The sequence below is a fragment of the Musca domestica genome, unplaced genomic scaffold, assembly GCF_030504385.1.
Source record: "Musca domestica strain aabys unplaced genomic scaffold, Musca_domestica.polishedcontigs.V.1.1 37, whole genome shotgun sequence".
Taxonomy (NCBI): Eukaryota; Metazoa; Arthropoda; class Insecta; order Diptera; family Muscidae; genus Musca; species Musca domestica.
In genome coordinates this window covers 309,921-336,555 of record NW_026712321.1, presented here as the reverse complement: position 1 = coordinate 336,555, position 26,635 = coordinate 309,921, and the positions used below count along the sequence as shown (strand labels likewise).

The 26,635-nt window shown below is 36.1% G+C and overlaps 4 protein-coding genes and 1 long non-coding RNA gene across 8 annotated transcripts; 1 reads left to right on the top strand and 4 right to left on the bottom strand.

Moving 5' to 3' along the window:
- Window positions 1-1,566: 1,566 nt before the first annotated feature.
- LOC109614478 (uncharacterized) lies at window positions 1,567-2,288 on the bottom strand. The gene is made up of 2 exons (XR_002195567.2): window positions 1,978-2,288; window positions 1,567-1,901 (listed from the first exon to the last, which is right to left on the bottom strand). It is a non-coding gene; the product is annotated as an uncharacterized LOC109614478 (long non-coding RNA).
- Window positions 2,289-3,091: 803 nt separating this feature from the next.
- On the bottom strand, window positions 3,092-8,528 carry LOC101900644 (uncharacterized). 4 transcript variants are annotated; one of them, XM_011297989.3, is made up of 4 exons: window positions 8,171-8,526; window positions 7,284-7,460; window positions 6,888-7,227; window positions 3,092-6,722 (listed from the first exon to the last, which is right to left on the bottom strand). In XM_011297989.3, the coding sequence occupies exons 1-4, from the start codon at window positions 8,171-8,173 to the stop codon at window positions 5,731-5,733; spliced, it is 1,512 nt and encodes a 503-aa protein (XP_011296291.1). In that variant the 5' UTR covers window positions 8,174-8,526; the 3' UTR covers window positions 3,092-5,730. The 4 variants fall into 4 exon arrangements, with proteins under 4 accessions (XP_011296291.1, XP_011296290.1, XP_011296288.1 ...); XM_011297988.3 differs by having other exon boundaries at window positions 6,792-7,227; window positions 8,171-8,525; XM_011297986.3 differs by having other exon boundaries at window positions 3,092-7,227; window positions 8,171-8,528.
- An 841-nt stretch (window positions 8,529-9,369) lies between these two features.
- Window positions 9,370-13,523, bottom strand: LOC101888404 (structural maintenance of chromosomes protein 2). Its single transcript, XM_005176826.4, has 5 exons — window positions 12,754-13,523; window positions 11,969-12,698; window positions 11,481-11,908; window positions 11,148-11,417; window positions 9,370-11,092 (listed from the first exon to the last, which is right to left on the bottom strand). The coding sequence occupies exons 1-5, from the start codon at window positions 13,231-13,233 to the stop codon at window positions 9,467-9,469; spliced, it is 3,534 nt and encodes a 1,177-aa protein (XP_005176883.1). The 5' UTR covers window positions 13,234-13,523; the 3' UTR covers window positions 9,370-9,466.
- A 1,526-nt stretch (window positions 13,524-15,049) lies between these two features.
- Window positions 15,050-17,027, bottom strand: LOC101901000 (small ribosomal subunit protein uS9). Its single transcript, XM_005176814.4, has 5 exons — window positions 16,910-17,027; window positions 16,800-16,841; window positions 16,429-16,560; window positions 16,125-16,239; window positions 15,050-15,277 (listed from the first exon to the last, which is right to left on the bottom strand). Exons 1-5 carry the CDS (start codon window positions 16,919-16,921, stop codon window positions 15,132-15,134), a joined length of 447 nt encoding a protein of 148 aa, XP_005176871.1. The 5' UTR covers window positions 16,922-17,027; the 3' UTR covers window positions 15,050-15,131.
- Window positions 17,028-20,196: 3,169 nt separating this feature from the next.
- Window positions 20,197-26,063, top strand: LOC101900824 (uncharacterized). The gene is made up of 7 exons (XM_005176813.4): window positions 20,197-20,443; window positions 20,580-23,824; window positions 23,884-24,242; window positions 24,310-24,588; window positions 25,009-25,312; window positions 25,476-25,717; window positions 25,798-26,063. The coding sequence occupies exons 1-7, from the start codon at window positions 20,278-20,280 to the stop codon at window positions 25,928-25,930; spliced, it is 4,728 nt and encodes a 1,575-aa protein (XP_005176870.1). The 5' UTR covers window positions 20,197-20,277; the 3' UTR covers window positions 25,931-26,063.
- Window positions 26,064-26,635: the final 572 nt, after the last annotated feature.

Below are 26,635 nucleotides of genomic sequence, written 5' to 3'. Positions count from 1 at the left end.
GACATTTTTCTGTAGTAGGCTGTAGTATCCATTACGAACTTCAAATACCCAATTTGAAACAATTCCAGTGACTAATGTCGCCAACATCATCAATATTCCGAATATCGGGAGATTCCGTTGTATGGGACGGAACCTTAATAGACAATTTTCCGTCATAGGCTGTAGTACCCATTACGAACTTTAAATACGAAATTTTAAACAATTCCGAGGAATAATGTCGCTAATATCATTAAAATATCGAATAAAGGGAGATTCCGTTGTATGGGGGCTACACAAGAACGTGGACCTGCATTGACAATTTTCCGTCATAGGATGTAGTATCATTTACGAACTTCAAATACGAAATTTGAAAGAATTCCGTCAAAAAGTGCCGCTAATATCACCAAAATACCGAATAAAGGGAGGTACCTTTGTATGGGGGCTACACGAAGACATGAACCTGCACAGACCGTTTTCTGCCTTAGGCTGTAGTATTTATTACGAACTTCGAACACGAAATTTGAAGCAATTCCGGTGAAATATGTCGCTAATGTCATCAAAATACCGAATATCGGGAGGTACCGTTGTATGGGGGCTACACGAAGACGTGGACCTGTACAGACAGTTTTCTGTCTTAGGCTGTAGTATTCATTACGAACTTCAACTATGATATTTGAAAGAATTTCGTTAAAAAATTTCGCTACAATCATCAAAATACCGAATAAAGGGAGGTACCATCGTATGGGAGCTACACGAAGCCGTGGACCTATACAGATAATTTTCCGTCACAGGCTGTAGTATCCATTACGAACTTTAAATACGAAATTTGAAACAATTCCGGTGAAAATTTTCGATAAAATCATGGAAATACCGAATATCTGGGGTTACCTTTTAATGGTTGCTATCCTAAAACCTGGACCTATATAGACAATTCCCTTCCCGGGCATAAAGTACTCAAAGGGAACTCCTTGTGTGGATTTTCAGGCAATTTCATTGAAAAATTTGGCTACAATTATCAGAAAACCGAATATCGGGAGGAACCTTTATATAAGGGTTATACGATATCGTGGACCTATATAGACAATTCTCTTCGAGGCGGCTAAAGTCCTCAAAAGGAACTCCTTGTGTGGATTTTCAGGCAATTTCATTGAAAAACTTGGCTACAATTATTAAAATACCGAATGTCAAGAGGAAACTTTATATAAGGGTTATACGATATCGTGGACCTATATAAACAAATCTCCTTCAGGGGGTAAAGTACTCACAGAGAACTCCTTGTGTGGATTTTCAGGCAATTTTATTGAAAAATGTATTTAAAATCATCGAAATACCGAATATCAGGGGGTAACATTGTATGGGGTCTATACGATATCGTGGACCTATATACACAAATCTCCTTCAAGGGGTAAAGTACTCACAGAAAACTCCCTTTGTGGATTTCAGGACAATTCCATTGAAAAATGTGGCTAAAATCATCGAAATACCGAATATCGGGCGGTACGATTGTTTGGGGGCCATACGATATCGTGTACCGATATAGTCCATCTTATAAATTTACCTGCCTGCATACAAAAGACAGATCGGTGCAAAATTTTAGATTTCTATCTTTATTATTCGTTTTGGCTCTGGCGTGATTACAACAGACGGGACTAAATCTTAGTTCCTAGTCTTACGCTGATTTTACGCTGATCAAGAATATCTGTACTTTGTTGGGTCTAAAATTATTATTTCGATGAGTTACAAACGGAATGACGAACTTAATATTCCCTCCATATTATGTATGGTATACCCTCCATCACACATAAGATGCAGGGTATGTTAAGTTCGTAATTTCGTTTGCAGAAGAAAGGATTTATGGAGGGAGTCCATAACAGCATCAGGGGAGTCGGTAACTGCTTCACTCAATGACCTTTGTGTCCATCCTAGGAAGAATTCAGTTGTAAGGGTTTGGAGATATAGAGAATGAAAAGGAATGGTTTATCAGAGAAGTATAGTTACCAGAATGGTCTGCTTAACCAGGGAATGCTTTTGCCACACTTCAAGTTGATGATGATGGGATCTATGTTTGAGAAGGTTAAGGTCGCAATTTCCCACCTGCCAAATGTCGCTTATTGGATAACATCCCAGCTAACACTTTTTTCCGAGGGTTCTGATCATGGTGGAAGAATACAGATAGTCGCATCGACAAGGCTGCTGGGACAATGAACTGTCAAACCAATTTTGGAATTGGAAAATTTTGAATGAAAAAATTATGAAAAAAATCGGAGGAAAACATAAAAAATCGACTTATTTTTTGAAAAAATATTTTAACAAATTTTGACATATCTATTATTCTGTTCCGGAACCTGCAAAAATCTACTCGATATTATAAAAGGAAAATCGTATAAAAACTTTTACTTTCTTGCCGTTCTGGAACAGACCAAATGTTCGTCCCCAAGCGTTGATGCATCTACCTGTATTTTTTTATCTGGTTCTAATTTTAGATTCTTTTCCGAGATTTCTAATCCTTTTTTTTAGAAATTTGCCTATTTCCCTAAATTTCTTCTAAAAATTTTAACGATTTCTCTTCCTCGCCACTTTAAGTTCTTGAACTTGAATTCCAAACAATTTAAAATCAATTGAATTGGTACTGACCAATAAAATTGTAAATGTTTGGTCTTTCGTTGAACACGTGTTCCCTTAAATCATATTTTTACATAATATGCCGATAACTTTCCCTTCTTCCGTATTCAAATCGTATAGGGACGAGGAATGTATATGGTCAAACCAAAAAAAAAAAGAATTATAAAGATAAAACTCAACAAGAAAAAAGGTGTAAATATTAAGATAAAACCAATTGATTGATATCTCAGCACAGGTAACAAGAATTTTTTTATCACAATTATCGGGGTATTTTTTTAGTATGGCTACACTTCTTGTTTTATGATACATTTTCTCCCCCACAAGACTAGACAGATAAGCAGCGAATTCCATATTGAAAAAATATTAATCAAATCTACAAAATTGTAAATCAATACCTAGAGACATTTCTCATTATTTTTTGTTTTTTTTTTTTTGTTTGTTTTAAATATTCACATTTATTTTTCGTTCCGCCAAATTAGAAATAACTCAATTAATCATAATATCCAAATGGATAGGTTAGTAATATAATTGTTTTTAATTTATATACTAGGTATATTATTTATAATAATAATCATATAAATGTATATAACATAGATGTATGTATGTATATTAATTTTGTATTGTAATGTGTTTGTGTGTGAAGGAGGGGGAGGAGTCTGTAGTTGTGGTAGTAGTATTAGTTTACATCCGCAATAGCTATTCCAACAAAATGAAGGGAAAGAAAATGATTTGATAAAGTTAGTTTGCAAAAGAAGATCATTGGGGTACTCTCTAGACAAAAGCGGTTTTGCAGGTCTTATATCAAAATAGCTATTCCAACAAAAATAAAAGAATAGAATCCATAAGACAAATAAACGATCAATGGGTCCTCTGTGGACAAACGATGTTTCGCAGATATTATATCAAAATCTTCAAGGGGTCTTCTAAAGAACTGCAAATCTTCCAGAGGTATTCTAAAAACATAAACTTTTCTTTACATCCACAATAGCTTTTCCAACAAAAGTGAGATTAAAATAGAAAATAGGAAAAGGTAATTTGCAAAAAATAAATAGAAGATCATTGGGGTCCTCTGTGGACAAACGATGTTTCCCAGATCTTATATCAAGATCTTCAAGGGGTCTTCCAAAAAACCCGTGAATCTTCTAGAGGTATTCAACAAAAATAAACTTTTTTTTTACATTCGCAATATATTTTCCAACAAATGGTCTTTTCCAGAACCTGCAAGAATCTAGTATTTTTGCAATATTTTTCGATATCGCAATGGGAAAATCGGCTTTCGTTGTAAAAATGTTTATATTCTTGCAGGTTCTGGAACAGACCAAAAATTGGAATGGAAAATGACTTGAAAAATGTCTTCAATTTCCAAAAGATAAATAGAAGGTCATTGGGGGTCCTCTCTCTGTGTGAAGAAAAAAGTTTATCAAGTTTATCATATCAAGATCTTTACATCCGCAATAGCTTTTCCAACAAATGGTCTGTTCCAGAACCTGCAAGAAACTAGTATTTTTGCAATATTTTTCAATATCGTAAAGGGATCGGAAATCGGCTCTTAAAATTTTTTATATTCTTCCTGTCCTGGAACAGACCAAAAATTAGAATGGAAAATGACTTGAAAAATGTATTTAATTTCCAAAAAATAAATAAAAGGTCCTTGGGGGTCCTCTCTCTGTGAATAATCGAAATTTTGTAGATCTTATATCAAGATCTTCAAGGGATCTTGTAAGACCGTCGATCTTCTAGAAGTATTTCACAAACAGAAGACCTTTTACAGACAGAAGCTCTTCGAGAAGACATCTGTATATAAAATACTGTCTAAAGATCTTCTATAGGTGGATAAATCTTTCGTTTATATAAAACTTTCTATATTTTAGAGGCCTTGCATATACTAGCTTATATATTAGGGGACTTATATGGATAGGAAACCTTCTCTAGGTCTCCAAAAAGTAGGAGTTTTTTAGGTTTTCTGCACATAAAAGAAAATCTAGAAAATCTTTTAAATACTTTTGTAATTTGCATAAGAAAAATATGGAGGTAAATGGTCTTCTATTAGCAAAAGATCTTTATATTTTCTAGAGATATTAAAGGGGTCTTCCACAAAAAGGTGGAGCATCTAGAGCGCTTCTTTGGGAAGGCAGCAAACTATAGGTCTTCTACAGACCAAAGACATTTTGGAAAGAATTTATAGTTAAAGACATTGTATAAATAGAAAAACCTTCTACGTAAAGGTCTTCTATAGGCAAATTACCTTATATTATTCTATACATAAAAGAGCTTACATATTAGAGGTCTTGTGTAGATAGAATACTCCCACTGGGTCCCAAAAAGACAAAAGAGAGAATTGTTAAGACTTCCTTGTCATAAAATTAAAAAGAAAATCTAAAGGCATTTTTAAATAAAGGAATTGTTCTACAACTTTTTAGATATAACAAATTATATAAGTCTGCTAAAAGAATTACATCTTTCACAGACCTTATCTATTTATCAATTACAGAAGAGCGGAAGATCTTATATTTATAAAAGAAGATCGTTCACATATTAAAAATCTCAAAGGTATTTTTAAAGAAGACCCATAAATGATTCCCTATTTAGATACTAGCAATTTAAATAAAGAAGTTTTGAAAAATAATATCTTTTTTGGGGAATAGCTATGGGGCCAGTCGAAATTCACACACAAGGGGGGTCATAAAAGAAACCTTTTGAGAGGACAAATGGGGAAAAATAAAGAAACCCAAAGTCTTTACTTATCTTCTCCCCTTTACCCATAATACAAAGTTTTCTTTCATAAAATTTCCTGTGAGCGATTTCCAACCTATATAAACTATTTAAGTGGTTATATGTATATATATATGTGTGTGTGTCTGGATGTCGATATTACAAAAAAATCATATATATCATTATGTGAAAAATTAAAAATGAGAATAAAAATTATTAACGTAATTCCAAGTTATACTAGATTTACATATACATTAACGACAAATTGTTACTTCTTTAGTTTTTTTCTCTTCTTTCTGTGTTTTGTTTTTTTTTTTCTCGTTTTAGAGCCTATTCAGCTTCACTATTATCTAACAAAGAAACGTTTAATGGAAATCGACCTGCCTCCCAGGCAGCTTCCCATAAACGACTCCACATTCATCCCACATTCTCGTACGACATGGCAGGACGATCGCTTGTCATGCCACCAGCTGTTGTGGCGGGATTACCGAAAATCGATGGTGGATGATGTTGCGTTTGCTGTTGGTGATGCTGGGATTGCTGTGGCTGTTGGGCATGCGGATTGTGGGCATGATGTTGTTGGCCGCCAGCACCACCGCCACCTCCGCCGGGCTGTTCGCTGCGTATCTGAGGCAATGGAAACATTATGCCGTGTGTCATCTGGGGATGATGTAAATGTTGTTGCTGTTGTTGTTCATTGGAAGGCGGTGGCGGAGGTGGTTGCTGATGGGCACTCTGATGCTGTTGATGGGCAGCCTCAACATGTTTGCGCTGATCGTTTTGTTGGTGGACCTTTTCGGCGGCCGACTCTTCGTATTTCTTTTGCAGCTGGAACAGGGTGTGGGGTATTTGTTGTGGAGCATGCAGCGATGCCACACTGCCAGTGGCAACGGCAGCAGCTGCGGCCGCCGCCGCTGCCACCTGTTCCCTTGAATGCTGCTGCACACGATCCACTTGTGATTGGGGTGAGGGTTCCTTCTCACTCTTATCGTATTTCTTTTGCAATTGATACATGCTGTGCGATAATTGGGTATGTTGCTGTTGTTGTTGTGGTAGCTGGATCTTCTCATTGGGTGTTGTGCTGCCCGACGATTTGCCCGAACTAGATGAAGATTGTGCATGAGTATGATTGGTTTTCTCCTGTTTTATGGGCGACTTTTTCTGATAACGTTTCAGCACCTGGATCAATTCGCTCTTCACATCCAGGCGTATATCCTCGGGTACCCGTTTGATTTCCTCGTAGAGTGATAGCAGAAACAGCTTATCGGGATCACGGCTCTTTCGTTTTTTACTCTTTTTCGGAAAGGCATCCTGCATAAACTGCAACAGTTTCTCCTCAAATGCAGCCTCTCGGTGGAAAGCTGCCGTGGCCTGGTGTTGGCGCCGCATCAAGTGTGGATGTAGACCCCCTGAAAAGGCAGGATGATTAGGCAAAATATTATGCTGTTGCAATGTACCCGTAGAATTTGAATGATCACCATTTTGGCCAGTCATTTGCGATACATTGGCCTGACCGAAGGGGCCAGCCTGGGTATCGGCATGATTTGAAGAGCCAGGAGCATCATTCGTCTCACCATCATTGGTATGATGATCTTGCTGCTGTTGCTGCTGGGCATGTTGTTGTTGCTGCTGTTCCTTTTGGTGTTGCATATGCTGTTGGCCACTGGACACAGCGGCGGCGGTGAGTATGGCATCACAAAAATGTTCGGGGACATAATCAAAGCCGGTTATGAAATTTTCCGGTTTCAATTCGCCATTCATTTCTTCGTAAAAATATTCTGTGCCGACAATATCAATAATATCATTGTCCTCTTGGCTCAGTTCTATGCCGGGTGGGGGGGAGCCACCGGCCATTTGGCAACGTTTTAGTTCGGCAAGCTTTTTGCGTGTCGTCAAACGCATGTCACGCCAGCACTGCAAAAAAAAGATGATAAGTTATATGACTCTCTTCATTTCTGGGAAGAACTCACCTTTTTCCATTGTATGATGGTCTTTTTGGGACCGATTCTATTCAAGGCCTCCTGTATCTTTTCCCAATACCATTCTTTCTCTTTTTTCCCCTCCATGAATTTCGTCTCCCTCAACAGGGTAATGAGCATTTTCTTCTGGGGCTTTGTGACACGATCCTTGAATAAAATATTGAAAACCTTGAATTAAGAAATTAAAGAAATGGCAACAAATCGGAAAAATATTCGCACACACAAACAATATTGGAGTTTTTAACAAAGAAATAGATGCACGGAAATGGTTGCGAATTGGGGGCTTTCTAAGTAAGTCCTTTATATGTTGTTGTTTAAATCGGTTGCTGCATGAATTTGCTATAGCCAATTGCACACCCTTAAAATATCTCTGTCAAATTCCAAGGCGCCAAGAAACTTCCTGGCCAAACCGTTTCTCCCTTTATACTTCATTGGTAATTAGTTTATATTTTTAAATAAAAAAACACTACTCTACAATACATATGTTGATCTTTTTAAGATAAAGTTATTTAAAACATTTAACTTATTAATTTTTAATTGAATTCCATCAATTCTAACGTTTATGACAACTGTCTGCCTAGTGTAAAAACGCCCATTCACTCTCCTCTAAAAACTAGCTCTTTCTCTCACACAAATTCCCTACGCTCAAGGTTGCCATATGAAACATACGAAGTTCTGCTTCTTCTTTCTTTGTAATGAACTGTTATTGATATCACACTACACCTATTGTCGCCTAAACGGGGCGGCGGGCAGAGGTACAACATCAAAGAACGACGTCTACGACGACGACGACGGCGACAACGAAACCAACCATTTCTTTTGCATTTATTTCTTGTTTAATTCCAAACAAAACATTAATTTCCATTCACTAAACTCACCATTTTGGCAAATTATTAATAGTTTTCTAACGGAACGAACAATTTTCGGTGAATTTAGCAAAACCGAAAGTAAAGAAATTGTTGAATTTTTTTTTCCTTCTCAGACCAAACGCTGAATTTTCTCACTGTTGTTCATTTTCTTCTTGACTACTGACAACGACCGAACGACGACTGACGAACTGACTGTGACTGCTGTTGTGTCTTGTCGTCGTTCTCGTTTATTTTTGTGTGCTACATTGTCGGGCCGTCTCACTCGCTCACACTGCAAATGTCAAAATCGTTGTTGTTAAATCACAATGACCCAATGGTAACTTATTGGGGGGCTGGTTATTTACAGGAAACTTTTAATATTTTTGGCGTATTTCAGATTTGGATGTAAAAATGAAATAATTTTATATTTTATTGATAACAAAATTTCGAAATATATTAAAAATATGGTCTTTTGGTCTTTGTTTTACAAAACATAGTTTTTGACTTATGTTGTATTCGTCTCTAAAATTTATAGACGTGGAAAGCGTTAATAAGAAAGGTTGAATTTTTCAATTTTGGAAAAAAACGGAAACAGTTAAATAAAAATTTGGGCATTAATGAATTTATTTTTCGAATTGTTGCTAGATATTTTAATCGGAACTTTTCCGTTCTTATTTTCTGTGGCGCTTTCCTTAAATAAAGAAAATTTACAATAATTTTTCAAAAATTATTAAAATTTGGGACATATTTTTAAAAAATTCAACATATTAGCTGAAAAAAAGTAAAATAACAGTTATTTATAACTAATAATTTATTTGTATTGCTTATATGCCATTAGAGGAAAGTATATAGGGGCCAAATTTGTAGGTCTATCCCCAAAAGTACCGAAATACCACAGAATAATTTTGGAAATTGTGGCTGAAAACTTTAAAAATCGAAAATGGAATCATGAGTAGGGTAATTTTGAAATAACCAAAAGTTTTGGAAAAAATACACATGAATTGCGTTCGCATTCACTTTCGAATTGCCATACAGTAACAGATCCTAAAACCATCCATTTGGTGGGAGAATACAAATCTTACAATACGTTTTCAATAACCCATAGAAGACATCAGCTGTTTTAACAGGATATGGGCAGACAGGCAGCTAGAGCCTTGATTTACATTATTCATTTCTACTTATTTAAACCTTCATTCAAAACCAATTAAAACATGAAGAAAATACAATAATTAAACTCTTAAATTATTACTTTATTTAAAAAAAAACAGTGCTTATATCTACATGCATATGCAACTTAACATCAAACAAAATGCTAATAATACTTCTCTATTTACGCCCCAGTTTTGGATTTACGGTACGTGTAACAGCTGAAACGCCCTCTTCGAATTTGGTACGGAACAATACGTTGGCATTATTGAACATACCATCCTTAAGCGACACAATTATAAATTGCGAGGCGGTGAAATGTTTCTTTAACATATTGCCAATATTTTGCGTGTGCGACATATCCAAAGCAGCATCAACTTCATCGAGGATATATAAAGGAGCGGGGGAGAATTTCAACATAGCCAAGACCAATGATAAGGCTACCAGCGAACGTTGACCACCCGACAATTCACCCAGAGATTCTTTCCACACGCCATTGAAGCCCACCTTAATTTCCAAACCGGATAGATGACCATTTTGTTTAACTGGATTCAGACGAGCCTGGGCTCCCTGCAACAATGTACTAAAGATGCTGCTGAAATTTTCATCAACAACCTTCCAGGCTTTTTCCACTTTTTCACGTTTCTTTTCGTCCATTTTGCAGATGATGTCCTTGATCTTCTCCTTGTCTTGCTCAACGATTTTCTTGCGACGCATTGTCTCTTGATATTGCTCCTCTTCGCGTTCCAGCAACACCATGGCCTTGAGATTAATGTGACGTTCCATTTTCTCTTTTTGTTCAATCATTGACGACAATTTTTCGCCAGCTTCTACGGGGTTCTCTTTGGAGTAGTCGTAGCGGGTATTTTTTGTACCAAAGAATTCCTTGTCTTCATTTATCCAGGGATATTTGCTTTCAAGATTTTCCAATTTCTTTGTCGAGTCTTTGCTGTCGGATCGTACCTTGTTTACCTCATTCTCTCGTTTCTTTATGTCCAAGGTAAGCTCTTGGTTGTGTTTTTCCAGCCTATCTCTCTTTACATACATGTTTTTCAGTTCTTTATTTTGCGAACTTATTTTATCCTTTTGATCCTTAATGCGTCGTCTCAGCTGGGCCACCACCTCGGCAGCTTCTTTAGATTTGGCCCGCATTTCTTCCAGTCCCTCCTTAAGGCTGGCAATATTAGCTTCTATAGTGGCACGTTGCTCCTTGGCACTGGCGATATCCTTTTGCAAGGCTTCAATTTCCATTTGCAATGTTTCATAACCCTGTTCATGTTTCTTCCAGTTGGCACTGGACTTTTCGGCTTTGATTTTGGCCTGTTTCATGGCCTCGGAGGCTGCCTTTAATTCGCGTTCACGAAAACCTTTGGCGTCAGCCAATTTTGCTTCAATATCCTTGGCCTTTGCCTGTGAAGATTTTTGTGTTTCTCGCGCCTTTACGAGATCTTCCTCAAGAGATTTTATTCTCTCCTTAAGTGACAGTATTTCCTCCTGATGTTGCTGGAATGTTGTTTGTCCCAAACGTTGTTTACAGGTGTTGATCTCATGCTGTCTCAATTCCAAGGTTTCTTTAAGTTTATTATAAGTTCTAGCTTTGTTCTCCACATTATTTAAATCTCTATCGATTTGTTGCATTTCTTGTTTGCGTGCTCTTATTTCCCTTTCCAAACGTTTAATTTCGGCAAGTTCTTGTAGAATGTTGCCACCCTTGGGTTTGGAACCACCAGACAATGTACCCTCCGGATCAACAACATCACCTTCCAATGTCACCGAACGACAACGTACCTCACGATGATAGGTTACCTAAAAAAGAAGAATTAATAAAACAATTTTAGGGATTTTAGGTATTTCTCCTTACCTGTTTGGCCACATTCAAATCGCGACAAACTAAGGTATGACCAAAGACAAATTTCATTACTGGGTCATAGTAGGGATCATAACGTATCAAATTCAATGCTGAATCCACATTTTCCTTGCCTCCTATACGTTGGGCAGCCTCCACAACTTTGGCGCTAATGGGATGGGATGAAATTTTGTTTATGGGTATAATTGTGACACGTTGTTGCAGCTGGCCCTTCTGTAGAATTTTCTTGCTGGTAACATCATCGTCAGTAACATGGCTGTATAACTAAGGAAATACATACAAAAGTGTGAAAAATAGACTTTGGAGTAAATTCCATTTCCTACTTACACTTCCCGATGCAGTCATCATCAATGCCAAGCAATTTTTTTCATCAATGACATCAAACAGTTTGCCCACCATTCCACGTACTTTACTGCGATCAAAGCCCGGTTCAGGATCTCTATACTGTAACTCATAACGATAGGCATTGCGACGATCCAACTGTTGTTGTAGTTGTCTAATTTCATTATGCAGAATATTTTTACGTTCCTGCAGACGTTCAAATGCCCCATCTTCATAATCGATGGATTGCAGTTTTTGTTCTATACCCTGGATTTCGATGGTGAGATTGTCCAGTAGATTTTTATCCTTGTTATAGGCTGCATCATTGGATTGGGTTTCGCTTTCCTTTTGCTTCAAAACAGTACGACAATGGCGTAATTCCATATCCGATGTTTTTATGGTTGTCTGAGCTTCACTCATTGCCTTTTTGGCCTCTATAAAATGAGAAGAAACAACATTAGAATGCACTTCCACATTAAAAAAAAACTACTAACGCATTAACTGATCCTGCAGTGATGAAGCCTGACCATCTTCACTCGTAGTCAGGCCCTGAGTAACGGCCTCAAATTTCTTTTGTGCCTCTTCATAGGCCAGAGCATCCCGTTCATCAGCTTCCTTAAGCCCTTGAAATAAATCCTTCACCTTGGCCATCTCAGACTCTTTGGCTTTTAGACTTTTCTCATCGTCGGCCATACTTTTTAACAGTGCCTTCAGTTTCTTCTCTTCCTGATCGACGGCTCCCTGGCCAGCCTTGAGATTACCCGATGATTTACCTTCATGTTGCAATTGGACTTCTAGTTCCGACTCGATTTGTTTTAACTCCCCACCACTTTCAGTATCAATTTTTTGTTGCAATTCCTTGGCAGCCTCTGTCAATTTCTCCCGTTCAGCATCATTTTCAACAATATTTTGTTTGTCCGCCTCAATGCGTTTCGTGAGTTTTTCAATATTAGCCTCTATTGATTTTAGAGCCTCATTATATTTCAACCAGCGATATGAAATATGGATTCTAGTCAGATACTCAATATCACGACATATTTTTTGAAAGTCCATATAAGCCGCTCGTTCTCGGCGCAATTTATCCAGTTTCGGCTCGACTTCTTCCTGCAGCAGGGTGTTGGTTTCCCGCACTTTGGCATCTTTCTTTTCAATCAACTTGGTGGTGGCTTCACGTTTTGTTTCATACATACTGGTGCCAGCAGCCTCCTCAATCATAGACAAAATCTGCAAAATAATTCATGACAAAATGTGTAAATTCTAATAAAAAATTATTTCTTACCTCATGTGGTTTCATATTCAACACCTTGGTAATGCGTCCCTGCATAATCAAGAAATTCGGATTGTTCACATTCAGCTGAACGGAACAAAAGAAATCCGACACCTTTTTGTTCTGTACCAATTTGCCATTAATTAAATATTTGTTCTTGCCGCCAACCACAATTTGTCTAGTTACCGATATCTCACGGCACTTTTCATAACCCAAAGGACATTGGTTGGGATTTGTGTTGTCAAAAATCAATGTAACCGTCGCCTTGGTTATGCCAGCCTGACCACTCTTGTACACCAAATCTTGCAGGGAAGCTGCTCTCACCTGGCCCAAATTCATAATGCCCAACACAAAGCAGATTGAGTCGAGTATATTTGATTTGCCGGTTCCATTGAGACCAGTAATTGCTGTAAATTCTGGATCGAAACCATGAATTTCTGTGCGACGACCATAGGATTTGAAGCCATCGATGACCACGGATTTGATGTACATGTTAAATTAATTCTTTTATCAGTAGTCCGTTGGAATTTAAAAAATGTTACTCTGCGTTTCTATTTTGCTTCTGAAAAAATTACTTGTTTTCCATAAAAGTTTAGAGACCAATTTTTATCCTGAAATTTCCACTGAAAGAGCTGTTTTCTTGGTATTGACAATTGCTTCACTATTTCTTTATGTTGGAAGGCAAAATATTCTGTTTTTTAATTCCTTTAGTCCTTTAGTGGAAGAAAAGACGCGCTACAACAAATAGCGTCCATTTGTGAGTACAGAGTCGATTTAATAATATTTGCCGTGTTGGACAATCACTTTCAAATGATAACATATGATGTTCACCTTTAGTACTGGATTTGCATTAAAAACATGAATTTATTGGAGCAAACATTTTTTTTACCAGATACTTTGAAGAACAAACCCCACAATTCCATAAGTAAACTAGGTTTTATTTCATGAATTCCATATTTAAAAATTGATTTGCTGCTTTAGGTATTCACTTTGAAATGGTAACATATTTTTGTTTACATTTACCGCCAGAGGTGGAAAATTGAAAAGGGTATATAAACATATTTTTCAATTTATCTATAGAATAGGTTTAATAAAAATATAAGAAATAATTTTACATAAAATAAACTTTTGGGCCAAAATCTGGAGGGAATGCTTTAAGGAATTTGTTTTACCTTAAAATATAGCCACTCTACTTTCTTGTGGCATATTCGTATATTTTACATACCGAAAGTTTTGTGATAAAAATTTAGTTGTTAAGTGTTTAAAAAGTTCCCAACGCTGGTGTCAAAAATGCAATTTTCTTCTGAAAAAATTGAAAGCCGAAAAAGACGACTATTTTTGACAATAAACACTGTACTATTAGCTCTACTATGATTTGAATTTCATTGAATTTCAAATCACAATTATGTTTTTGCCAAACTTATATAGGCGCAATAAGAAATATTAAACATTAGAATGTCAAAATTTGTTTCCCTTTCTTGGCTACTTGTTTTTCATTTGTCGATTTCAATCCCAATACTACATTCTGATCATGGTAGAAGAATATAGGTAGACGCATCGACACAGCTGCTGGGACAATGAACTGTCAAACCAGTTTTGGAATTGAAAATGTTGAATGAAAAATTATTTAAATTTGCAAAAATTGTTGAAAAACACGAATTATAATAACCTTCGAATGACGCCGTATAAGAAAACATTAAAATCTACTTATATTTTAAAGAACATTTAAATTTTTTGACATATCAATGCTCCAAAGCGTTGATGCATCTACCTGCATTCTTCTGCCATGATTCTGATATTTAATTTCGTAGTCAGCTGGTTTCGATTGGGGACCTAATAACTGGGCCACGGTAATGGCCTTGCTTTGATGCAGAAAAAACTGCGATCAAATGCAGTAAAAATAAATTGCCGATCTTGGTATTCACATTGAACTGATAACATATTACTGTAAACATTTCCTGCCAAAGGTATAAAACCGGGAAAGGGCAGAAGATAAACATTGCGAATATATCTGATTTTAGTCTGTATACTTTGTAATATTAAATTCACATAAATATAAATTTAATTTTATGGAGTTTAACAAAATTCTGTATTCCTAGAGCTCCCATCCATGGTGCTCACCCAGGACAATCTCTTCTGTACAAAGACTAGAAAATAAATCAGAAGTTCTGGATACCTTGAACCTTTTTTGAATAAACTTGGATTGGACAATATTCCACCCAGTAGGCTTGTATCTCCCCAACCCTCTTCCCATTCTTTCTTTTTACTTTTTGTTTACCAAAAATTAAAATAGATTTTCTTTCTAGTGTAAGTTTCTTAAACAAAAATTTCTTTTATTAGTATTTGCTATAAGCAAAAACATACACGACAAAATAATAGGCCATATGATCTTAACGGTATGATTTTTGGTAGCGAGCACGGGCACCTGGACCACCGAATTTCTTGGGTTCGCAGCGACGTGGATCACCAACCAACAAGGTTCTGTCGTATTGGATCAAAATGTCTTTAATTTCCTTCTTGGAGGCTTCATCGACATCTAAAATAGAAAACAAGAAAAATGATTTTAATTAGTAGTCATTAATCGGGGATATTAGTGTATCATAAATAAAACTGGATTTAAATTCTATGCAAATGTCCTTGGTGCATTTTATTGTAACTAGCTCAAATAGGTGCCAGCTTCAAGCAAAAATACCCAGCACTTTTTCTATTGCCCAGGTTTTGAACTCGTTTAAAAGGAATAAGTAGTTTCCAAACAAACATCTGGCAAGGGCTTATTTCGTGGACCAAAACTTGTTTAAATGTGCTTACAACATCACCCAAATTGTTTAGGGAAAATTCAAAATTTGGTTGGTAAATGTTTAACCCCTTGGTTACAAGGTTTGTCTACCTTTGTTTCTATCTTTCATTGAACACTGCTGCTTTTATTTAAAAAAAGTGACACTCAACAAAAATCTGGTACGAACAAGGCTTTAGGGATACTAGCTTAATTGTTTATTTGAAACATTTCAGTTGTGGTTCCAACATCACCCAAATTGTCTATGAAATGGTAATCGAAATTTGGTTGGTAAATGTTTAACCTTTTGTTTTAATCTACCTTTGTTTCTATCTTTCATTGGACACTAACAAATTATTTAAAATGACATCCAACAAAAATCTGGTATTAACAAGGCTCTTTTTGAGTTACTAGATAATTTTCGCAAATGTGGCTAACGCAACACCCAAAATATGTTTGAGAGCGACATTTTTGGTTGGTAAAATGTTTAGCCATAATTTAATCTGCCTGATAGGTATCTTTCAAGGGAAAACTTTTTTCAATTCCAATGAAAATCTGGAACAACAGGCACACATTTTAATTAAACACATAAACCGAGAATTATACTTACATTTTTGATAGAAAGCAATCAAAGCCTTGGAGATGGCTTGACGGATAGCATAGATTTGGGCGACATGACCACCACCGTTAACACGGACACGGATATCTACACCATCAAACTTTTCCTAAAAAACACAAACAAAAAAAGAGCATTAGACACATTCACATCTTCACAAACAACAATTTTATTGGGGCAATAATCTTCTCAGTTAGGCATAAAATTCTTTTCATTGGGAAAATCAATTTCGGGATAAGTAATAATCATCATGAAAATGTCACTGGCATATTTTATGCTTCACCACAACGTTTCTTACCTTGCCAAGCAACAACAAAGGTTCTTGCAATTTGTATTGCAAAACTTTGGGTTCAATTTGTTCCAAAGGACGGCCATTGACGCGGAGTAGACCACGACCGCGTTTGCAGTAGGCTACAGCGGTGGCAGTTTTCTAAAAGAAAAACATGAAACGACAATTAGTAAGCATGCTCGGACACAGACACGTTTGAAGGAAAACACATCACGTTTCATACACACTACACCGCCTTTATTGAGGAAATCTACACACTAAAGCCAGTCACTCAATTAGCATTAATGGCAGACATTTTTTTTCTCTTATCATCTCTCGTTTATTAAGCACGTGTGTTGTGTTGTTGAAACCATTGCTTGTCCTTCACTCGATGTACTTACTTTGCGTCCAAAGACTTGAACAGCATGAATAGGTTCCCTGCGCTGTAAAGAAATTTCCACAAATCAGTTCATTTTTGCCACAATTTCTTTATAAATTCACTGAAACTCACTTTCTGTTGCATTTTGCTTGGCGACCTAAGTAAAAAAGACCGGAAACACACACGAGGCCGCTGAACAGTAATTTAACGAAACTTTAGCCTGAAACGGACGAAATTTATCAACTGTGCTTCGTTAAATTGTACAGGGTTGTAGTTTGGACATGTTTAGAGTTGCACTTGGGTATTAAGGGTACTCACTGAATGGCGTTATTTAATAAAATATGCAATTTTAATGATTCATGGTAGAATGAGGAAGCAAAGCAGCTCTGAAAAAACTTTAACAAAATGCGAGACAATTGAGTTCATGAATTTATTATCAAAATACCAAAATTTGTCTCTGTCATGTAACCATACTGACAAATTGTCAATGAAAAGCTTTGATTGTATTAATCTTTCGTTCCGTATTGCTGTTCTTTTATTTGTCATCATCATTTGCTCTTTTGTCATCATCATCTGTTTTTTTAATATTTGGGGATTTCAAAAATTGTTAACATTTACTGTCGTTAAAAAAACTTGACGGTGAATAAAAACAATCGAATCAGTGTGTATATGGTTGCAAAATACAACCCTGTTTCGAAGTATTTTATGGAAAAACAAAAATAGGTAGTTTTTATATACAAAAAATATTTCCTTATGACGAGTGGGATATTTAAAATATTAATAAATAATCTGTTATTTTCGGCATTCCTTGGCAGGTAAAAATAATTCTATGTTCCATATCTTAGGAAGACGAATTGCATTTATATTTTGTTGAAATTGAACAGTTGGCGAATTCAGACCTTAGTTTTTCTCTTACTGTCAAATTTTTTTCTGCGAGAAATTGATATAAAATTGATGAATTTAATAAACCGAACCCCCCGGTAACTCCCTGGAAACATTACCATCTTCCTCCACTAATAAACAAACGTTGTTTTTATAAAAACTACTATAATGGGATTAAGCCTGACTATTTTGCAAAAACAAATGCTACGGTATCCCGAACAAACATGCCAACACTATTCTATACTAAAAAATGTTAACAAATACAACGGCACGTAAAAACAATCTTCCATATATTAGGAAGACGAATTTTATTTATCTTTTCTTGGTATTGAACGGAAGGCGAATTCAGGACTTAGTTTTTGGCATGGTACAATAAAAAGGTAAGGTAGAGCCATCAGCTGTTTACAATTTTTTTCTAAGTGTGCCCGACTTCTGCCAATTTTATGTATGTATTAATTGTTTTGAAAAATGAAAAAAAAAATATTCTTCCTCTTCGCAATCACTCATTTTTATTTATGTTTTATTTTATTTATTTTTTTTCTTGTTTTGTTTTATGATTATGTTTTGTTTTCGTTTCTCTTCTTGTGCTCAGCTTATGTATGTGCTGCTTCACCAAAGTCAAGACATAAATGAAGAAAACACTGAAGTTGGTACAACTTGCCCTCGCACGCAACAACAGTTGGCCCAACTTACGAAATTATCAAAAATTTTTGATATTTCCATCCAACTTCAACCAACTTTCGAAAAAGTTGTACAACTAGCCCTCAGACGCACCAATAGTTGTACCAACTCGTCACAAGTTGGCCTAACTGTTGGTGTGCCTGAGGGCAGCTTTAAGCATATGAAAATATAGTTTTTAAACCTTTCATCTTTAGAAAACTGCCACGGTGATGTTGGTTTTTAAGAAATCTTTGAAAGAGGTTTAATTTTAAGTCAGTCTTTATGGATCAAAACCCCAGAAATAACAGGTGAAAAATGTTGCCAATACTGCTTATTGATTCTGTACTAAAACGAAAACTCAAACTGGATGACTTTTTACCAAAAAACGGCGCGAATTCTGAAGACATTCTCAGATTTGAAATTTAGAAAAAAAATATTATTTTTGCAATGTAATATTTAATCAAATCATGTAGCAAAAAGGGGGGATGCATTATACAAAAACTACAAATGACACTAATTGCACATGGGCCCACATGCCACGAAAACTTAAACAAGATGTGGCAACACTGATACATACATTTCATCCGATAATATCGATAGAAAAAAACTGTTAATCGATACCCCTCTTAAAATACAGTATCGATATTTCCATCTCTAGTTCTGAACTTATGAAAGTCAAAGTCGACAAAAAAAGAAAAAAAAGAACCTTTTTATCTTTTTTTTTTGAGAATTGAAGTAATCAAAGTGTAGCATATATAGAACAGCACCAAACAAACCAAACCTCTACGTCACAACACCAAACAAAACGTTTTTGGCCGTCGAGTTGAAGGAACTTACTCCCCCGGTTCATTTAATGAATGTGGCCAGCGGTTCGATTTCCTCATGTCTCATTCGTAAACAACAGAGGTCCCTCGGGGATTTTGCTTTCTCGTTCTTTTTTATCGGGCATTTCTTTTTGATTTCTTATGTGGCGTTTCCACTGCACTTGATTCGCTCTCTATTCGTTGTTTGACCCTTAACTATGAAAAAACTACCTAATTCTTCACACAAAATTTCCTGAGTGAACACTCATATTTGTACGTTGTTCAAATCAAATCACTCTCAGAACAACGAAAAAATATGTCCCATCCCTAACAAATGAGAGCATTTATCGAAAAAATAAATTATGACTTTTAAAGATTATAAATAGAAAAATTTAATGAAATTTTAAAAATTTTTGGGAAGACTGAAAATTATGAATGAAAACTACAATGTTGAATGGCGTATGTACATTCAAACGAAAGTAAATTTTGCTTTCTCTCTCATTCGAGGTACGCATTTGGTCCACGAGTTAAAATTTCTACAGAAAACTGCAAACAAAATAGTCAATATTTTCAAAATGTTTCTATCGGCAGAAAAAATGTTTGACAAGTGTCTCTTCAGCAGAATTTAAAAATGGAAAAACACAAAAATATGTTCAAAATGTCAACATTTACACAAAAAGTTGAAAAAGTGAATGAAAATTGTAAAATTAATGATATAATAAATCTTTGGGAGAAAAACAATAATTTCTTCTATTCATATTAGTGAGAATTTTATGTATTTTCGCATACATACCCTTTAAAATCAACAAACAATTTTTTTGAAAAAAGGAATTATTTTACTATGAATTACGAATCGTGCCGTATGAACGGGTTAATTCGTGTACCTAATTCTGAGAGCGAACAACGTTGTTCGGTTTCCAATGGAAACATGCTATTATTTGTTCCGTTGGGGACGTCTTTCATTTTGGTTTCCCACGAGACAATAGACACCCCTATCAAAATAAATTATCGATACTTTCGATAGTGCCATCTCTAGTTCTGAGCTTATGAAAGTCAAAGTCGACGAAAAAAAAGATTCTTATACCTTTTTTCCTTTTTTTTGGGGAATTGAAGTGATCAAAGTGTAGCATATATAGGATATATAGGACAGAAAAAATGAAATTAAATGAACCATCTAGCCTAGGAATTGAAGAGGGAGAAATTGTGGACGAATATGAACTTATTTCCTCGGATGAAGAGGTTGGCATGAGGGAGCGAATTCGAGAATTGGAGGAGAAAAATGCTGAAATTGAATTCATATCGCAGATTTCAAGAAGTTATGGTAAATATATGTAACACTTGCAAGATAAGGTTTCATCGAACGGACCGATTTAGATAAGTTTTCTTAAGTTGGTTGGCCCCCAACTATGAAAGCCAAAATAGATTTTTTTTATCTATACCTTCCCTCCCTGTTGCAGATATTGAACGTGCTGCACGCATACCCACAGACGTTTCATCGATATCATCGACAGAATTTAAGACTCCCAAGAAGAGGAAACGCCACAAAAACAAGGAACACAAAGTGAAATGTCATCACCACCGCCATCACAGTAGCAGCACACATCATCGACATCATTCTACGCAAATTGATAAGAAATCGTCAAGGTCAAGAAAAACACGTTGTAAACGAAAAGAAAAGCTCTTGCGGAAAAAACATGCAAAATATGCATATCGAGATTATGGCGATAATCTTAAATTGGGCTTGGTGTCGCCAGATTCCCTGGGGACGGATTTATCTTCTAGCCTATCGGATAGTGAAGACTCCCAACGCCTGGATTCGGGAGCGGAAGACTTTAGAGATGATTACCACTATAGGGAAAATATTAGGGATACACTGCGTTTGGCCGTTTCCAGACATAGGAAAAATTCCACACGCCAAACTAAACATAAAAATGGTCTAATGGAAAAACTAATGCGAAGAGACGAGATGTTCAGTGAAAATGTTAATAGTTTCCAGCCAGATGATCAAAATATTGATATAGTTGAGGATGCGGACGCAGATGAAGCTGATACAGTTGAAATGTGTCCACCACCACCACCAAATGAAAATCTACACAATGTACCTGAAGATTCTTGCGATTCCTTAGAGGAGAGGGAGTTGCGTCTTATTGCTCTAAAATCGGCAATTCTCAAGAAACACATGGAGCGCAAGAAACGTAATGCCGAGGCGGCGTACTCTCCCACAGATTTTGATGAAATAATAATGCCCGAAGAAAAACTGGATGATATAGAGGTTATCGATTTGGAAGAAGACGATGATTCACAAAATGCTTGTGCCACGGTAAGCCCCATAACTTCCCCGCAGCTAATGTTACTCGATGGTCCGGATGAGAGTTCTCAAATTGACTGTAAACCAGTCGATATGGACATTGCAAATAGTGATAGCGATGAGGCAAATGATAATTGTTGGGGTGTTGTTCCCATGACGCAACCGATGTCTTTTTCTGCATTCGCCCAGCAAGACATGGCCAATCTTTGTGCCTATGGGAATGGTGAGTTTTATATTGGAGAGTTTCCTGTGAATACCTCGAATCCTCCTCCACCTGGTGTGGATGATTATGAAGACATTAAGCAACCTGACATTTCATTTGACAAATATCAAGACAGTGATGGTCAAGATATGGAATTAGATAATGAATTTGAACCCATCGAATCATATCCCAGTCAAAACCAGAACATGGAACCAATTTCTGTGCCAGAAGTGAAGACAGAATTCCGAGAAGAAGAAGAAGAAGACAGAACTAAGGAAGATGACCTTCAAGAGGAGGAAGAAGAAATGGCTTTAAGGGCTCTATTATTGGCCAAGTTCCAATCGCCCAAAAATCAACAAAAGAAGCCTAACGTTGTCGAGAGAGACACTAGCTCGAATATGGATGTAAAACCAAAAATTGCAAAACCCACTGAAGCCATTCTCAAAGAAGCTGTCAAACGTCTACAAATTCACTCACAACTGGAATGTCGTCAAGAGTCAGGGTCGCATGAAGCCCACATAAAAACTGAACGTGATATTTCAAGACCTTTATCCTGTGATCCCTTGCACAGAAAGAATGATGTCCTTATTTCGTCACAAGATAATTCAAGAGATTCGGAATCTCTGGCCTTGGTAACTTTACAAAGAAAGGCAAAACAACTTAAATGCCACAATGAAATAAAGGAAATATCAAGTCACAGGGCTGTGGATGAACGAAGGCAGGATGATGTTATGAGTAAGGATCGCGATTTTGAGAGCAGATATGGGATTGGAGTTTATGGAAAGGAGGAAACGCTTATGACCCGCAATGAGTATGTGGATGAAAGAGGTTGTGATTTTGGTCACAATGAGCATCAGTTTAATGGTGTTCCAAATCAGCATAAATATAGAAGTAAATTTGATGAATTTGCGGAAGAATTGGACCATGTTCAAGAGCCACCAGCACAGCCAGATTCTGCTGAAATAACTGAATCAGCAGTAACTTATGCAAGTAATGACCAAACCGAAAACATTCCTGTTATGGATAAAGATATTAAAAGACGTTTACAAAAACTTAAAGACGAAATTTTGTCGGCAACAAAATTGCAGTTGTTGGATGCTAATAAAGAAGCGGGCAATGCGGAAATGAGTATCTCAATAAAAGGAAATCAGGTATCTAAGCATTTAATAGATGAAGTGCGAGAAGAGCATCCAACCATGGAAAAGGAGGAAACAGAAAAGGCTGTGGTAGTTCAAAAGGATACTATTGATAAACCACCCACTTCTATGGAAATTGAGAAACCCGGTGGTGAGGAAAGGGTTACAAAACCTCTTCCGGTTTTGGCCAATGATAATACCAACCATCCAAGAAAGAAGGAAATCAGTAAAAATAATACTGCTCTCAAAGAAAACAATGTAAATAGTGTGAATAAAAAACCTGTGGAAAATATTAGTTCAAAACCTGAGCAGCCGTCGGCGGTCAAAAAAGCTACAAAAACAATAACAAAAACAATAAATTCCATCAGTGCAAAACAAACAAAATTGAACCCATCCAAGGCAGTTGTTATAAATAGTAATACAGTTACGCCAAATGTCTTACCACAAATTACAGTTACGGCCACAGTTAAGCCACCAACGCTACCGCCAACCTACTCCGTCTTACGCACCACCAAAATAGTCAAACCCAATAAGGTTATAAATCGAAATATTGATACCACCAAACGCAAAGTTATTCTCATAAAATCTGAACAAAATTCTGTCCAGACCAGTCAAGCAACGCCCGCGAAACAAATCAAATTGGAGCCATCTATCATTCCTGCCAACAAACCTGCGGATAATTCGCGTTTAATTACATCCATGGAACAGGTGAAACATATGTGCAATGTTGCTCAACTAGTTATAAGTGTCCAGAATTCATCGAACGAGTCCAGCGACGAAGAATGGCCTAATTGTGATAGTTTTTACAAACCTTTAATTGATTACAATGATAATGCCAGCCCACTGAGTTTAAATATGGAGAGTCCCTGTCTAACGCCAATAAGGTCACGGTCACCAATTGACATGGCCCAACAGAATACGGAAGAAGCGAAAACAACTGGAAAACGTTCTCCTGTTGTATTGAAAAAACCAGCTGCCCGGACAATGTCACCAAAAACTCCCATTACTGGAGTGGACAGTAAAACGAAGACTGATGGCAATCTAAAAACTCCTGTGGTAGGTTTAAAAATTATTAGCTATTGTCTTGTAGTACTTTTCATATCTTTGTTATTTAGGCTGTAAGACATTTGCCTCCCGCCGCCCAAGATGAGTATCGACAACTGGTCCACCGCATGAAGTTATTGGAAAATCAGAGAAATAAAAAAGACAACAAAAAAGCAAGTGAAAATGACACAAACCCCAATGTATGCAGTGATGATACGACAAAAATGGAAGAGGAACAAAATTTACAAATCGATAAGAAATCAAGTCTGGTGAAAAAAGTTCTATTGAGAAATGCCAATAAGCCGCAGCCGGGGACGGTGGTGACTAGCAATGAAAACCCCCCAAGCAAGGCAACCACAACACCTCACCATTCTAAAACCCATAAAACCGAGGTTTTGCGTTCCTATGAGAATTTATATGCAAAAATTGGGTAAGATATCATGTCATATACGGTAGAGAGGGAGAGAAATTCATTTTATATTTTTTCATTCGTTTAGATCTGGAATTGTCAATAATTTGGATAAGTCTCTAAAATTGGTCGAAGAAGCCAGAAAAGCCAAAGTCAATAAATTGCAATTAGAAGAACGCCTTCGAGAGTTAAGAGCCGAAATGGATTTGCTACAGACTAAGCACAAGGAAGAAGAACAAAAGATATCACGCATTTATCCAACAATATGTTCGACAAATGAGGTCATAACCTCGTTGAAACAAAAACGTAGCAAGGTGTTTAAGGCGGCCATTGGATTGGGAAAAACTCTAAAGGGCGAAGAATATAGGTAAGCCGCCGATCTTCTTAGATTTTTACTTATCAAATTTACAGCAAGCAGGGGATTCACCGATGTAGCTGAAAAAATCATTCGAAACGATTTCGGGTATAAAAATGGCGTTTTCAAGCAAACTTCTGTAAATTTCGGAGGCCCCCTGACTATGTGGGTGCTTGGGTTTATATCAATAAATTCTCCTCGTTAGAATTGAATGATATTTCCAAAGGAAGTTCGCTCTTCCTAGAGTCTTTCTTATTTATTTCTTATTATAAGGAAACCCATTTGTATTTTTAATAGAAAAGTTGTTGCCTTTTCTGTTAGAACTAGAATTTTTCCCAAAGAGACTTCATTCATCCTCTTCTATCGTTAACGAATAAGGCCAATGCAAACAAACTGTAATAATCTTTTTTTGTTTGTCTTTTCCAATTATAGACTGAATAATGATTTAAAACAAAATATAATTAATAAAACAAAACTATTGGCGGCTGAAATTAAAATAGTAAACTCACTGAAGGCTGAAAACATAAAGACATTACTTAATGAAAAAACGGGATTAATGGAAAAGACAGATGCCCTAATTGAAGCAGAAGAAGAAGAAGAAAATAAAGACGAAAAGAAAACACCTCCTTCCGATGAGGACACCTCAAAGAAACCCTCAACACCTGCCATAAATAAAACTGAAATCAATGTTGACACAAGAATTGATGCCTCCAAAATACTTGGCGGTTCCACAGAAGTGCGTTTAAACAACAAGACAACAGTAACTTGCCTATATATTTTAACATAATAATATCTATAAAACATAGTGATGATAATTCTTTTTAAAAAAACGGCTTTCTAAACAAATCACGGCATAAAATGATATTAACACATTCTATTAACATTATTTGTTGAGTTAGTTTCAGGATACGGCTAATGCTGCTGTTGCTGTCGATGATGCTGTTGCCGGCGGACCGCCAAACAATAATTGTGATACAAATTCCATTAGTGAATATGAAACCTTTTGCAGTGATAAACCAGCCAGCGCCAATCAAGATGAGGAGCCAGCGAACAAAAAAGATGAAGACGAGGAAGAAGATACCGGGAAATCGTTGCCATCGTATATATCACCATTGGACCACATACGCTGTAGCAATGAAGGGTAAAATCATATCTTTCCATTTTTTTTAAATTTTAGTTTGTGGTACTTTTATCTTGATCTCTTCGCAATTTATATTCCAGTACTTTGGATCCGAATGGCGTTGTGTGTCCCTATGATCTCATGGGTAATTGTGAGGACGTTAATTGTAAATATGTACATATATCCTCGAAGGATAACAAACAGCCAGAAAAGCAAATAGTAACAACCTCCTGAATGTGGTCGTGTCTTCAATGTGTGATGGCCTGGGGAATTGTTTTGGGTAAGTTCTTACAATAACCTTAAACACCTTAGCCTCTAACGTGTAAGCATTTAACATGAAACAAAAAAAAAAAAAAAAGAAAATAAATCACAAGGCTTTTCCTATCCTGCCTTATTATACCATGAAATTGAATCCAAAAAAATATGTTGATACAAAAACACAATTCGTCGTTGCTATAAAATCAGTGTCTTTCTTGTTAGTTGACATGTTAGTTAGTTTATTTTATGGTTTTAAATTATTACTTGGAAATTATTTTGCCCTCCCCCTTTTTGTTTGTTGTTATGTTTTGCTTTATTTTTTTCTTCATATATAAAAAATCACGTTAAAAAAAATATGAAAAATTTAGGTGCCATTTTAGAGAGAGCAAGATTTTTTAATTATTATTATTATTTCATCCTTGTTGTACACACCCCCCATATCATTTTACTTATCACAAAGAAAGACACTTGATTTCCAAAACAAAAAAAGAAAGAAGAAAACTAAAACCAATTACTATATATATATTATCTACATTGAATGATTTAATATTTTGTAATGTTATGTTAAGAAAAAAAAATATTCTAAGTTAAAAAAAAAAAAATAAATAAAATAGAAAACAAATTTTCAAAAATGATGATAAATATTTTTGCTAAAAACAAAAATGAAATAAAATAAAAAAA

Coding starts and splice junctions, on each gene's coding strand:
- LOC101900644 (XM_011297986.3), bottom strand. Junction 7,228..7,283: donor CCATCATACAATGGAAAAAG/GTGAGTTCTTCC, acceptor TTTTTTTTGCAG/TGCTGGCGTGACATGCGTTT.
- LOC101888404 (XM_005176826.4), bottom strand. CDS start 13,233: ATGTACATCAAATCCGTGGTCATCGATGGCTTCAAATCCTATGGTCGT. Junction 11,909..11,968: donor ACTGCAGGATCAGTTAATGC/GTTAGTAGTTTT, acceptor CTCATTTTATAG/AGGCCAAAAAGGCAATGAGT. Junction 11,093..11,147: donor ATTTGAATGTGGCCAAACAG/GTAAGGAGAAAT, acceptor CTTCTTTTTTAG/GTAACCTATCATCGTGAGGT.
- LOC101901000 (XM_005176814.4), bottom strand. Junction 16,240..16,428: donor CTTTGTTGTTGCTTGGCAAG/GTAAGAAACGTT, acceptor TGTGTTTTTTAG/GAAAAGTTTGATGGTGTAGA. Junction 15,278..16,124: donor GATTGCTTTCTATCAAAAAT/GTAAGTATAATT, acceptor TTTCTATTTTAG/ATGTCGATGAAGCCTCCAAG.
- LOC101900824 (XM_005176813.4), top strand. CDS start 20,278: ATGAAATTAAATGAACCATCTAGCCTAGGAATTGAAGAGGGAGAAATT. Junction 20,444..20,579: donor GCAGATTTCAAGAAGTTATG/GTAAATATATGT, acceptor TCCCTGTTGCAG/ATATTGAACGTGCTGCACGC. Junction 24,243..24,309: donor AATTTATATGCAAAAATTGG/GTAAGATATCAT, acceptor TCATTCGTTTAG/ATCTGGAATTGTCAATAATT.